Below are 14,881 nucleotides of genomic sequence, written 5' to 3' on the forward strand. Positions count from 1 at the left end.
TGTTTGACAATGCTAGGTCAGAGTAATTAGCCTACATTTCTAATAAATACATGAAGCCTTTAATGAAAAGGAGACCGTTATTACTGTAGGATATGTAGTCTATATTTCATAAGTAAAAAGGTTTTATTTATATTCAAGACATTTATATTTATAACTCTAGGTCAAACACAGGTGTAAATTCCACAATTCATATAACAAAAGAATGATTTTCATGTATCAAAGTTTAATAAAGTATAAAATGCAATTGTTTTATGACCATATGTTGACCCTTGCAATATGAACAGCATTTGACATGCATGCAAGGATCAACACATCATAGTTCTGTTGGGGAAAACAAAAACAAAGAAACACAATTGAGTATTACTTCATAAAAACAAGGGTGTGAATGTACAGTTTGAGTCATTATGGTTGGCTGTTGCCGCAGCAGGGCTAAGATTTCGGAGGCCTGGCTGTGTTGATTTGGGTTATCAGTGCCTGCAGGTCCAGGAGCCGGGGGGTCACCCATTGTGGCGGTGCAGTTTGTTCAGTTAAGGTGCACAGTGTTTTCAGAGCGCTTTCTGCAGTCTGGAGATATTTCTCATATTCTTCCTCTTCACTGGTCTCTTGTCGAGATCGTTTGGAACATGGCTGCCAGGAAAGATTTTTTTTTTTTTTTTTTTTTTTGACAAACCAACTGGTGCAATACTCAGCCGTAACCTTGTTTTAATCCATCGAACACTAGAGGCTATAATGAGTCTGCCCAAATCTGGAAGTTCTGATGAATGGGTCAAGTAGTGGTGACTACAAGAGTGGAGCGTTTAAGGTTTGTAATGAGCGATAACATGGCTCCACTGCCGATATGTAAACATTGGCCTATTTTGTCAAGTCAGGTCAAATATATAGGTTTTACATGGTTTAATTGCTGCTATTTAGAGCATAATCATTTATTCCAAGTTACATTTTAGTTTACTAGTTACATTTTAGTTTTACTTACCTTGACATATAATCCAACCATATATACCACCTTCTATAAATTACATTGGATGCCAAGAACATTATACTTCCAGCAGTATTTCTCTTACTAACTATATATTTAATGCAGTGTAACACACATTCCAGGTATAGATGCTCACCTCTAGGTCGGCTGTCGACTCCATACTATCATTCTCCTGCCTGGCATTGTGTCGATCGAATACGGTCTTTTCTGATTTTAACCTCTCTATTCGTTCTTCTGCCGTTTCGGCTGCATGCGCAATCTGCAAGTCAAGATATGCCTCAGTTACTTTGTTGCTTGCAACTAATGTTGCTGTTTAGCATCAGAAGTTTTCATTTTACCTTGCTCAGGAAATTCACCACTTTATTTTTGGAGTGTTCTGATGTTAAACTCTGGGAGATCACCTCTTCATGATTGGTTACCTCAAAAGTGGAAAAAACATGAAGGTAATACTTTAAAAACATTTTATGAACAGACATGAACTTATTCAGTAAATTAACTATTCACGCATGTTTGTTGTAATATTTAAAGTTACAATAGGTAAGGTAATTTTTGTGTTAAAACATTTTTACAAGACCATTATAAATCCCTTCTTATCATTGAAAAAGACATGTTGACTGACCCTCTGCCTGTGTTTATAGTCCTTAAATTCGGGTTTCAAAATATACAGTTGACAGGCCAGCACTCTGTACCAAAACATCGTATTGCTGTACAATATTTCAAGCTCATTGGTTGAAAATTGGTTCTAATTGCCAGTGTATTCAGAGGAGGGGGAGGGATAAACAGTGTTGTGGTTTGGAGGTGTTTGTTGCTGCTATTCCTCTCTTGACCGTTAGAAGTCTGAAATGACCTATTGTACCTGTAATGTAAAATGGTTTTTTTCACACAATGAATGAAGGCTCACTCACTTCTGCAAAGCGGGAGAAGGCCTCTAGAATGTGCTGGTGAATAATCCATGACTCATTGGCCAGCAAGATGCTGAAGAGGCTAGAGAGTTTGGGTAGGACCTGGCTCTAGGGAGACAAATTAACATCAATATCAAATGAAAGCTTTGGGCTCAGTGTAAGGACGATTTTAATTTCAATTAACTGACATTTTCAGTCATCTAAACTCACCTGAATTTCAGGAGGTATGAACAATTTCCCCAGGGATGATAGAAAGTCCAGCGCTGCCAGCACAACATCATCAGGGCACTTCTGTGACAGCAGTGAGCTCAAACAGGTCAGAGCCTGCCATTAAAGAAACAGTCATTTACTACTGTTAAAACACTTCACATTTATTCTTATGCATGAATAACTTTTTACAGTAAGAAAATGAAATGAAACCATTGGGTTTTGAGGTTGTGAAGTACCTGGCAGATGATGTGGGAGTCTACACTCTGCACTGAAATGGCAGAGAGAGAAAAGAGTAGACGCAGGGTACACTGAACTGGAGGGTAAGCCCGGACCTGAAACACAATCCAAAAACATCTGTCCACATAGAAATCCTGACTTATCCTGGAGAGTGTCTTCAAAAATTGCTGTACAAATAAAAGTGAATTGAACAAAACACATGTTTCTTCCATATTCAGAGCAAGGGATGGATAGTAAGAGATCTTCTGAACAGTTGGGATCTCCCTGGAATACATTCATTGGAGCCCAGAAACATGGCACAGAATGGTCTGTATTCAGGCTGGTCCCCTGTCTTACCTGGCTGACACACATGCGAGGCCAGAGGCGAGTCACCATTCTCGAGACAGTAGACACGCTCTCTGGCCCTGCGGTTTCACATCGAACTACAGCCAGAGAGGCCGACAGGGCCACATTCTAGAGGAGGGAAAAACAAACAAAAAGTCTCAAATGTACCAATAGCATTTCATACTGCAATTTTTATCCAAAAAATCTATTTATCTGCTTTTAAAAACTACTTAAATGAAAAGTAGCATTAGAATTGCATTTCACTACTAGTGTGCCAATTTATACTGTAGTTTATGCATTAAGGGTAATAAAACGTCATTACAGCAATTCTAAACATTTTACTGGCTTTTAGTTAGGTGGGATAAAAGTTTGTTTGTACACCAAGAACCCCTATAGTCAATAGCCTAAGGGCAGTCTGTAGCCTCGTAGCTAAGTTGCTTGACTGGCACCCAGAAGGTAAGGTCCTTAACCGCACATTACTCCAGGGGGGATTGTGCGGGTTAAGGACAATCCCGTGCTTAGTCAACTGTAAATCCCTTTGGACATAAGTGTCAGCTACATAACTGTAAAAACAAAACAAAACAAAACAAAACAAAAAACACTGGTCAAGCAGGCACCCACAAATCCACCCTTTAACCTCAGCTGGCTTCCTCTGACTAACAACAAACAGTGGCATGAAGATTAACAATGGCTGACATACGCTTTTGAAAAGAGCAATCCTACTCTGAACTCTCCTGAATTAACAGTGGAGGTTGCACAAATGAAGGCTGATAAATAAAGGCAGGGTCATCAAAATAAATGTTCAACTAAATAACCACTTCAGCAATCTAGCTGTTCAGGGTCAGATCTAAATGCGCTCTTCCTTCCCCCTGGCTTGTACAGGGTCATGTGAATGGTACAGGGTCCTTGGTCATTTCAGGGTCAGGTTCAAAGTTATTGCATCTCTTGTGCGGTTACACAACAGTGGCCATTATCCAAGGCTACGTGAGCATGTTTTTGTTTCTCACAGCCACCCTCAAACACTGGTCCAAGGTGACTTGCCAACCACTGCACAATTCCAGAATAGTGGCCATGGGCCAACACGTCTTCTCCTCGCTCAGGGTCGTGTGACCTCTGACCTGGCGGAGCGCAGTGTCCTCACCACCGTCTGCAGCTCTCCCAGCCTGCAGCCCTTCTCCAGCCAGCCCGTTACCACGGCGCCTGCCACGCTCACAACGTCCCTCTCCGCACGCTTCCCAACGTCCGGGGAGAGCGCCCTGAAGAGAACGTGCCGCCACACGCCCAGGTTCTCCGCCAGTCCGGGGGGAAACTTCTCCGCCATCTCGGCCTGAACACAGACACGCAGTCAGAGCCCTGCACTGGTTTTCACTAAATGAGCCTACATTTCTCCCAGAACGGCTGGTGCCCTGACCTGGTGCTGTGGTGTCATGAGGAACATCATTCGCCTCACCAGCATGGCCAGGTGGGACAGCTGGTAACACTCCCCAGGGCAGGCCTTGATCTGTTGAGAGGAACATGGATTTCAGTTCCTGGCAGGCGATTCATCGTGGGGCCCCTGTAGTTAACTGCACCACAGGAAGCTCAATTCATGTGGATTTATCAATACGTTATTTAGAAATGTACAGCTTTAAACCTAGCATTACACAATTTTTCTATTCAAAGACAGCTCTCTGATTCCAAAATGTCTGCTTTCATTCTCACCCAACAAACCAGGTTGATCAACACAAACATAGAACATATTGAGCTGGCAGTGCCACAACGCAGCCCGGATGCTCGTGTGCACTGATGCTAGTGTGCACTGGGGGTCAGTGCCCTCTCTGTAAGGGACAGGTGTCCGATCCAAGATTAACTGGGGCTAATTGTCACCTTTGGCAGGGAGTCTCCAAAAGGCCAGGCGCTGAATTAACGTGAAGAGCCCTCCTGTTTCTCTCCTGGAGAGCTTCACTTTCAGAAATACACAGAAAAGGTCATCTATGCCACCACACACGACTCACCAGATGAGCTGCGAGAACCACATGATGCAGACACAGCTCTGCTGTTCCGTAGCTGTAACAACAAGGCCTTTCAGCTCACTTCAGTTCAAAGGGATTATACAATATGTGGCAGAGTCTATGGAGTCCAAAACAGCCTACAACATCATATTTAGTATGCATCTTTGATTATGCATGGTTAGAAAAAATAGTAGTACAGAAAATATAGGATTCTTGAATTATCTGGAAAGTATACCAACTCCCCCTCTTTCTTTCTGTTGAGTGCCATGGTGATAATATCCTACAAACCAAGAAATCAATCCTCTGTAACTGTAGGGCCTGTGTTTTTCATTAAATCATTCCAAGCTGCAAGCTAGAGTTTGCCAATTTAATTTAAATAAATGAAAACCTTGAACAAATGTGGCAGACAACTGTGCAGCAACCAAATTTGGAGTTCTATTCTTGTTCTAGTCTCATCTTAACTGTCCCTAATTTGCTATAAACAAGTTACCTGTGTAGTTACATGTTGCAAGATAACTAAAGTTAATATTCGGCAACTAGCTCACAAACCAGTAGCTAACAAATCACAGTTTAGTAACTTACCGCGCCATGAAGCACCAGACGTCAGTCGCAAGGAGAGCTGTTTGAGTGTCTGGTTGCAGAACCACTTCCAGCAAAGAGCGCTCCTGAGTGGAGTAGGGACAGAACCCCCGTGAGAACCTTCCGGATGATCGCCACTCACTCACTAACTTAAAACCTCATTCCCCGCTAGTCTAAAGGCTCATTTATGCTTCACCGAAAAAGTGTCTGTGTTATGTCCGAATGATGCAAATTTGACAGCTGACAGGTCCTGTACCTACAGATATTTGTAATGTTGCAGAAGCGCATGGGAAGTGTCACGCAACCATGATTGGTTGACTGAAACGAAGACAAATGGTTGCCATGGCGAGGATACAAGTTTACAAGGCTACTCGTTTTTATGAATGAAGACATTTTGTTGACACACCTAACTTGCCAAATGGGTTTGTGTAGAAGTTGGTTGCTATCGTAACAATGCGCACTGAACTATAAATGGAAAACGTTGTCGGACATAGTTCTGTCTTTAGATGCCTTATGACACTTTTTTCCACCGGAGCATGAATCAGCCTTGAGCCTGCGCCTCTTCCCTGTGCCCACCCTCATCCCTCTCAAGCCGCTATTTGCTCTCACCAGCTGCGGGAAGTGGACCGCCGGCAGGGCGGCGGCGAAGGCTGACAGCTGCACGCAGACGTGTCGGTGCAGGGAGACCGCGCTCTGGGCCTGTCCGTTCACCATGACTCCCGGGACCAGCGCCGGCGCGGCTCGCTCTGGGGAGCAGGCCCGGAAGCTCAGGAACAGCGCCTGGAAGACCGACAGCCTGACACGCAGCCGGCAGCAGAGGGGGGGACCAGGTTAGCCACCGTTTGGCTTACAGGGGAGGAGGTCACACTGGGGGAGAACGATCGGCGGACAGGTGCGTACTTCGGCGTGTCCTCCGGGAACCTGCTGCCCTCGCACCAGAGACGCAGCACCTCCTCAGGCTGGGAGGACAGCTTGCCCGTGATGTTCGTAAGCAGGAGGCAATGAGGAAACGACAGCTCCGGAGCAGAATCTGCAACTGCTGAACGACAGAGCGCAGCTCATCAGTACCAAGCCACGCTCAAGGGCTACTGTAACCTGTAACCAAGTTTGGCTGTAGCGAGCGATTGCCATCCTATTGGGTCTCGACTAAACGGCTACATAAGCGGAAAGGAAATGGGACTCACGCTGCTTCTCTGCCAGCACCGCCTCAGCGAAAGGCCTGAAGGGTAGCAGCTGGGCGATGAGGGCGTCCATGGCCACCAGCACGGTGCTGCTCAGCTCACTGCTGTGTGCGCTGGAGATGGCCGGGGCCCAGAGGCTGGGGGGCAGCTTGCTGAGGAGCAGGACACATACATCACAGCAGGGCAGCGCTAAGCTTAACCACACAGTCCTCCATTAACCCTTTCAGTCTCAAAGAGTGCCACATGAAACTCAAGCGCAACTACCAGAAAATCCCATATGGTATTTCAATGGATCAAAATGACTGCTATATTATTGTTTTCAACCCCTACATTTTCGGAGCCACTTCATAATGGGCTTGGGACTGAAACTGCTCTTGCAGGGAAATCCTCAAGGTTCTAAGACCTTCTCTTCAGTCCAAACAGCAATTCACATGCAATTCACTTGAACAGCAGGTAGCTTGTGTGCCCATCTACATAATTACAGTACTTCATGACAGGACATCACCAAACCCTTAGAGATATGTCAGACAAAGCAGACTTAGCAGCAAAATTTACTTAACCCATCATGGACTAAGGTGCCCAATAGAAAACCCACAGAAAGGCCTAGGAATCACAATGCGTTTCAACAGTCATGTGTCATGAAAAACGGTCATTTGATCAAATACAACGCTGGCATCGCATCCGTCTGTTAAGGGAGATGTAACATGCAGGTTGCATGCATCCATAAGGGGTTAAACTATTGCACAGCTTCTCATCGATGGAATCAGTCAAGGCAGAAGTAATTTCCCTTCAAGATAATTTTTAATTACCTCAGGATCTGAAGGTAGACATGGTGGAAGTATCCACAAGACTTTGCTAAAAAAGCTCGGAATTCCTGTAGGAGGGAAATATGTTAAAATAATACAATATCACCCAGTTTATATGTTCTCAATTAGATCACAAAGATGTGATGATAAACAAAGCCATTGTTTTCATTTCATATGCACACACTGCATGTTTATATCCTGTGCACAAACTGGGCTTTTATACATGAACTTAATGATCTCACTCTGCTCGAGTACATTGCACTGGGCTCATCTTAACCAATTACAGTTGAACCTGAGAACTGAGAGCATTGTGAATGTTATTCGGAACTTGAAGTGACAATGAAATACACCATCCATCCATCCATTATCCTAACCCGCTTATCCTGAACAGGGTCGCAGGGGGGCTGGAGCCTATCCCCGCATACATTGGGCGAAAGGCAGGAATATACCCTGGACAGGTCGCCAGTCCATCACAGATGAAATACACCAATTTTCAAAAATTAAATACTATTTTTAGTTCAGTTTATTTCGAGTCGTAATAAACCAATAACCTGAATGGCATTTGCCAAAACAGTAACTGTCAGTAACTGCAATCAAATAAAAATTCAATTGAACACCTTAGAGACTGGGTGAGCATTAAGGGTACTGCCCTGGAGTGGTTTTGTTCTTATTGCACCAGCAGAAAATTCTCAATAACCATTGGTGAGTTTGTATCTTTGCCATCCCCCTGTACATATGGTGTCCCTCAGGGATTTAATCTGGGGCCAGTTTTGTTCTCCATTTATACGCTCCCTCTTGGCCATATCATTTCTAAACATAATATATCTTTACATTTTTAAGTCAGTTTTAAGTCAATTTTTGTATATTGGCCTTTGTGTCAATTATGTTTATCTTATCATGAGTTAAATTTTATTGTGTATCTTATGTAATATGCTCTTATCATCAATGCTAACTGTTTTGTTGATCTAATGTTATCTTGTGCTATCTTTTTTTTTTTCTTCTTTTTTTTTTTTTTGGAAAGCGCTTTGGACACCATGTTCTGTAAAGTTATTTTTATTAAAGCGGACGTTGCAGCTTGGATTGGCTGGAACAGTGTTATGCGATTTTTGCTGGATTTTACATTATTTGCCAGCTTCTCGCTTCCTGGCCCTTTTTTTATGTCAAACACAGAAGCTTACTTTCCTTGTACTCATTAGCAACAGCTGTTAAGCTTAATCCCTTGCCTAATTTTTATATAATTTTACATTTTTTCTCAATTAATAATGTTAATACATTGCAGTTATTTCATAGACACTACTTCCACTAAGTCCATACCCAGCTCGGTTTACCAGAAGTTTTGGTCTTCTGAGTTTCGGATCTCTGAGGTTCTACAATACTTTCAAAAATGAAATGATCTGAGCTTACTTATGCAGTGTACTGTCACCCGAAAGGCATATACCATATTAGAAGTCTTTTAATATTCTTACCTTTACGTAGTGGACTAATGTGTTGGCAAAAAACCTACACATTTTGGTTGTTTTCTGGAACAGCTTCAATTCAGGACACTGTACATTTTCCTTGGGGGGAAAAAAAACAACCAAACCTCACTTTACAAGGCAGCAAACATCACAGCTGGGGATAGCTTTCTGAAAACTAGCATAAGCCAAGAAGGCAAGCTGCTTTCACACATCTCCCATTTCTCAGGATCCCACTCTGCTTCAGTAAGTTTCTGAGCAGGCTATAAATGAAGCAGATCCTAATGCTGTTCCGTGGCAGCACTGAGCGCCCGCACCTGTGGCACAGACTGCTTCATCTGTTCGGCGAGCTCCAGACAGGTGTGGAAAGAGGCCAGCAGGTCATCGCACAGACAGGACACAATGTCGCCATGGTGCAGCTGCTCCTCCAGCAGAGCCTGGTACTTCACACTTTGCCTGAAACAAGACCCCATCAGCTTCGACTACACACAAGATCTCAGAGGCAACATGTACTGTACTTCTATGGAAGTAAACCACCTTTAAAACATGCTTTAAATTCACCTTGCCCACATATAAATACAACAATTGTGTAATTACTTTTTAAAATACTTACCGTATTATAAACTTCCATGTGTTTGCATGCAAGGCAATGTCCAGGTTTGATATTACAGAGCATATTTCCAAGAGACTGTGAATAACTGCAGAAGATAAAATATGTTGCGGCTTAATGGAAATGCTGACATGTAAATCAAAGAATCATTCATGGAGACTGGAGGGGAAATTTACTGCACCATACAGTATACAGTACATATGAAGCACAGATTTGCAGTCCCAGGCCTATGCTACTGTAGGAATGTGTCCAGTCCTTTTGGAGCATTACCTATGAATCAGTACTGGCTGAAGGTAAGCTGGCCAGAGGAGTCCTAATCCAAATAAACCAAAGACATGCCCTGAACACTATATACATTTATCCCTGATCTAAAAACTAGAAGGGAAAGATATCTGTCATGTTATGTATCCCTTGTCACATGAAACTGCAGTTCTGATGACTGTTTTGTATCAGGCCAGACCCACCTGCCAAAATATCAGAGACCTCTTGCTCAGAAGCTGCACTCCCTAAGGCTATCCTGTCCAGCAGCTCTAACAGGCTCTTCTGGAGCGAGTATGCCTCTTTGAACAGGGCCTGTAGGAGGTCAGTGACCAGAGACAAACGGTCACTGTACACAGCCTCGCTCTCCTGAACGGGAAAGAGAATGACAGGTCATCATTATGCAAGCTGGACTGGAGAGGTCTGTGCGGTGACTGAAATCAAAGTTTTTTCTTTGCCATTTAAAAAGCATTTGGCAGAATAATTCAATTCAATTATCCCATTGTAATGTAGCATTGTGTAATTAGTTAGTATGGGAAAGGGTGCCTACAGTTCTTTTGCTGCAGTTGTAATCTTGAGCAGAGTATGCATATCTTCATGCATAAAATTAATGCAAACAAAATATTTGGCGCATATACACAAATTGTTCAATAGAATCTGGCCCCATAGAAGCAGTAACTGAAAAACCAGACCAGGAGTTCTCAAACTCTACTCCAAACTGCAGTATATGGTAGATGCTTTATACTGTTCAGTATTTTGTTTCAAAAGCATAAATTCACTGTAGATTGGCCGACTGGCCTTTCCACAGTGCTTATGTTTAAAATGCAACGTATCTTTCATGAGGGCACCTGCCAAGTCAATGTCATGTTGGATTTTTGCTTTCAGAGGGCTTCCCAAATACACATTACCTTGCAGTGCTGAAAGGTGTCCTTCAGGACCTTCAAAATGCAGAAAGGTAAAGAGCGAATGGTCTCCAGCATTAGCGTTTCCTTGAAAGAGCAGACATGACGAACACAGCCTGACAGAGCTTCCAATATTTGTACCATGACCTGTGGGGGGTTTGACACAACACTTGTAATTGCTTTGCCAAACATTTAAGTATCAAATTGGTTAATTCAATGACATAGAATACTCATAAGAAATAAAATAATCCAGGCTATGTTACAGCATTTACGAGTACAGCATTCCCTATAGCACATTTCTGCAGCAGTGTGCTATAGTGGTTATATTTAAGCAAGCCACAATCGTGTCACAAACTATTCACTCGTATGACTAATGTCATGAAACTATAGCACTGTAATAGGTTTACTTAGGAAATGTTTCTGATACTAAAGCATGCACAACACACCCATTACCTGCAGACTATTTCTCAGACAGGCACGCAGCTCAGAGTTCTGACTGGGCATTCCTCCTACTTGGCTTGAGATCTCTTCTACCAAGTCATTAAACATCTTCACCACCTGTGGAAATGTATTTATTCTTAGAAAATTGCAGAATTCCTTTTTTCAACAACTGGAACACATTCATCATCTTATTCAGCCAATAACTCACCTTGGGCAAGACCTTAGAGAAACACTCTGTCTCAAGCTCTACCACGCTCATGTGAGGAATAAACATCTCTGTGATTATTTTGAGGACACCTGCGGAAAAGATGGACCCTTTTTCAGCTTAGTTAAATGTCTACAACTCATCTTATGATTAAATGCAAATGAGCTTTTATTCATAATTTTTTTTAATAAAAAGAAACCAGGTTTATTAGGACTTACGTATAAGTTCATCCTGTTTGTCAGAGTGAAGATGCCAGTAGCAAAGTTAAAGATAAAATCAAATGAATTTGTATTTGTGTTGTACAGTGTAAATTCTATGTTTCTGAACATTCAGATTTTCAGCTCCTGAAATATCATGAGATATGAGGTATTATTTTTTCTATGGTTTAAGAGAGGTGAAGCAGCAGATAAACAGACATCAGAAGTGGTCATTCATCCACACTGCTACACTGTTTTTAATTGTTAAATTAAAGGTGTGTCCGCACCACGACAATTATTTGTTCTTGTAACATATAAGTGTTCCTCATTTTAATTTCAAGATACACTAGCGCCGTTAAAATTTTGGTCTACGGGCCGCAATTGGTATTGAAGTGGTTATAACTTCCAAATTGATTTCGGACCGGCAAAGGATGACCTCACTATTATCATTCGTTTACCCATCAGTGCATTATACAAATCACAGTCTTTCTTATAGAAATTAACGGCATGGTGATACTTCACTGTAGCCCAAATATAACACTGTAACAAGTTACTTTAAAACACATTGGATGTTAACAAGTCCAGTCGATCACTGAAAGGATATGACAAGCTTAGGCAGTACTGATTTGAGCTCCTGTCGACATGTTTCCTCACTCCAGTGGATAACCTCCTCCAAGAGGGTTGCTTGAGACATGGTCACGCATAAGCATGCGACAGTATCTGTAACAAAGCACCGATGATTCAACACACTATAAACAACACATTAATTGTAGCAAACATGAACGTGGTGCCCTGCTGTCAACTAACGTTGGCAAGTAATAACGCTAACGTTAGCTAGCTACATGCCTTGTCATTAACTCATTTCTATATTCTTTAATTTGCAAATATCACAGATCCATTGGTCACACAATGCTAAATAAATTAGGCTGACGTTGATCGTTTTAGGTATAGCTCCGTTTTGGCTTATGGCAATAGCAAGCTACCTGACTGTCAACTGTTGGCCTTGCTAGTTATGCTCATAGCGCTGGCCAACGTTAATAACATTGAACCTTGTTTTCAAGAGCAATCAGTGCTAGCGCAGCCATCTAGCGAAAGTGCTTCGCAAATATCACGAGAAAGTACCAATTCGTTTGAACTTTCATGTCACTTAACGCTAGGTAGCGTCAAAACGTCTCGAATCGCTCGCTGAAAAAAAAAAAACTTAACGTTAACTAAAGCTAAACTAAAACTAGTTAGCCAATATAGCGAGACTAAGTTATAGGTGCGATGAGCTGCACGACCCTATTTCGTTAACATTAGAAAATAGCTAGCCTAGCTAACGGTAACTAGCAGACTACATTAACGACCTCCACATTCGTGAAAACGTACCTTATTTATCTGATTATATTAGTAACCTTTATGTCCCCTTGTGCTTTTCCCCCCTCAGTTTATCAGTGATAACATTTGGTACCTAACTTATTCAACATTGGCTAGCTAAATAGTTAGCTAACTAGATATTTCACAATGACGTAAATGTTTCGATTTTCCCTCCGTTTGATAGTGTGGATGGTTGTAACCACTCGATTTGAAATGTAGGGGAATCAAGTAACATCGCTTCTTAAGTCGCCATTACTACAGAGTGGAAATTGAACACAGAAATATATAAGACGATGTGGCACTTCAATCTAAATAATTAATCCGTATCTTTTGAAATGTTTTTTTTTCTTCGTCAAGGAATCGGTATTGTTCACTTCAATATTTGGCACCTTGGATTGCTCCACATGGAAAACACGTTGTGACAGAGAAGTTGGCGGCACCGAGAGAGGAAACCTGTTGATATTTTCTGCCCATGCGAACTACATTATGAGGACGAGCATGGAGGCTAGTTGTATTACTCATCCATTCCATTTAAAGACAAGGATCAACTTGTGATTTTATGATTTTATAAGCTTAAATGGCTGATAAACGACACTTGTTTTACACTGTAGCCTATTTCTTACATCTTTCATCAACACTGAGCTAGCTAGCCTAAGCAATTTGGTGGTTCTTAACCTTCTCAACACGGTCTATAACAAGTAATGTTAAATCCTAACGTAAAAGTGCGAATACGATTCCAGTGCAGTGCCTCCGAGTCTTTTGTTGAACTGAAAAGCAAATTTTGTTACTATAGTGATCATCACAGTCGTCATCTAGGTTCATTTGCACTGCTTGAATAGCTGGGTTATATAATTGTATAAACATAACTGAGAATAACATCTCCCTCAACATGAAAAGGACCAAGGGGTAGCCTTCATTCTGCAGGGATTCAGATAAATGCCAGTGATATTACTTTGACTGGGCAGGAGTGAGCTCCTGACGTAGTGGCACACGGGAACAAATTGGAACAAATCCTCTATTGCACGGTCCCGCACGGAGGATTTCCGCACCTTGTGATTGTAATGAGGACAGGGCAGTTCCCATGCACCCGGGTGACACCGAGGGAGCTAGGGAGATGCCGAATGCCTGCACCACGAACTGTCATCACTGTGTAGTAGCCAGCATAACAGAAGAATATGGACAGGATTCTCATCTTTTGACAGCAACCCATGCAATTATGCATTGTGCATTTGTTTATTTAGATCCCCATAAACTGTTGCAGATGCAGCAGCTATTCCTCCTGGGGTCCACAAACAACAGAATTAACAGAATAAAATTACACATAACACATACAAGCAAACAGGCATACATACATAAAATAAGGAAATAAATATAGAATTAAAGACATCGTAACATTTCACATATTAATCAGGCATTATAATTAATCTGTCAATACATTCTTCGGTCTACTCACAACTATACTTTTCTTCAGGGATGGTCAATCATACCGTAATGGCCTCTTTACAAGGCGTGCTTTTGACATTATTATAATTTTTTTGTGATTTGAGTAGGTATGCTATTCCAAATATTCATTGCTCATGGTTGCAGTTATTTGATAAATATTGCATCAATATTAATGCAATATGGTCCAGATAATGTTTTGTGTGCAATAGGAAGCACTTTACTTGGTATTTTTATGATCTGCCCATTTTTCTGTGTCTTGTACCTGTGCACTTGGAAGAGACAATAACAGTTTCATCCTCAATATGGCAATGCGATAATTTGTCAAATGCATTCATAGGAACAGTGAACCTGATTTAACAATGTAGAACATAGCACCCTGTGCTGTAATGCTTGGGGACAATACCTTTGCATGCAGTAAAATAAACTGAAGTGGTCTTGTGTAAACCAATCAGCACCTTCAGTCAAATTCTGAGCAAATGGCTTTGTTGAAAATGGGGGTCAACAAGTGGGGGAAAAACTGCCTCTCAGAACCACATGGTGTACTTGGCTAGTTAGCTATGTACCACAAGATCTGGCACACCAGGCCACAAGGGGGACATATTTTAAATTTTTAAATGGAGCCAAACATGTGCCACACACCATTCATAAAGTAGTGAATTAATGATGTATACTGTATGTAAGTAGATACTTACATACAGAGAACACAAAGAGATACACCTCTTAAATGCATATTTAATGCTCAAACTAATATTTAAATACAAGTTCATGTAAATTAGAAATCTAAATCAAATTACTCATCAAATAATAAT

At 41.7% G+C, this 14,881-nt stretch overlaps 1 protein-coding gene across 3 annotated transcripts; it reads right to left on the reverse strand.

The window, feature by feature from the left end:
• Positions 1-104: 104 nt before the first annotated feature.
• Positions 105-12,812, reverse strand: firrm (fignl1 interacting regulator of recombination and mitosis). Of its 3 annotated transcripts, none has more exons than XM_061239922.1 (25): positions 12,642-12,812; positions 11,878-11,993; positions 11,295-11,319; positions 11,080-11,168; positions 10,884-10,988; positions 10,437-10,577; positions 9,735-9,897; positions 9,274-9,358; positions 8,978-9,116; positions 8,673-8,762; positions 7,210-7,274; positions 6,404-6,552; positions 6,120-6,258; positions 5,829-6,015; positions 5,223-5,305; positions 4,644-4,695; positions 4,061-4,150; positions 3,791-3,976; positions 2,662-2,778; positions 2,325-2,420; positions 2,089-2,202; positions 1,882-1,986; positions 1,315-1,395; positions 1,113-1,235; positions 105-627 (listed from the first exon to the last, which is right to left on the reverse strand). In XM_061239922.1, exons 2-25 carry the CDS (start codon positions 11,965-11,967, stop codon positions 430-432), a joined length of 2,712 nt encoding a protein of 903 aa, XP_061095906.1. In that variant the 5' UTR covers positions 11,968-11,993; positions 12,642-12,812; the 3' UTR covers positions 105-429. The 3 variants fall into 3 exon arrangements, with proteins under 3 accessions (XP_061095906.1, XP_061095905.1, XP_061095904.1); XM_061239921.1 differs by having other exon boundaries at positions 6,120-6,255; positions 11,295-11,331; XM_061239920.1 differs by having other exon boundaries at positions 11,295-11,331.
• Positions 12,813-14,881: the final 2,069 nt, after the last annotated feature.

The sequence above is a fragment of the Conger conger genome, chromosome 4 (genome assembly GCF_963514075.1).
Source record: "Conger conger chromosome 4, fConCon1.1, whole genome shotgun sequence".
NCBI classification, from domain to species: domain Eukaryota; kingdom Metazoa; phylum Chordata; class Actinopteri; order Anguilliformes; family Congridae; genus Conger; species Conger conger.

Bases quoted from the DNA above. Each gene is read 5' to 3' on its own strand.
- firrm (XM_061239920.1), bottom strand. From the start codon at position 11,967: ATGTCTCAAGCAACCCTCTTGGAGGAGGTTATCCACTGGAGTGAGGAA. The intron at 11,332-11,877 runs ATATCCTTTCAG...TAACTTTGCTAC, and splicing joins CAGTACTGCCTAAGCTTGTC to TGGCATCTTCACTCTGACAA. The intron at 6,259-6,403 runs GTGAGTCCCATT...TCTGTCGTTCAG, and splicing joins GGTGCTGGCAGAGAAGCAGC to CAGTTGCAGATTCTGCTCCG.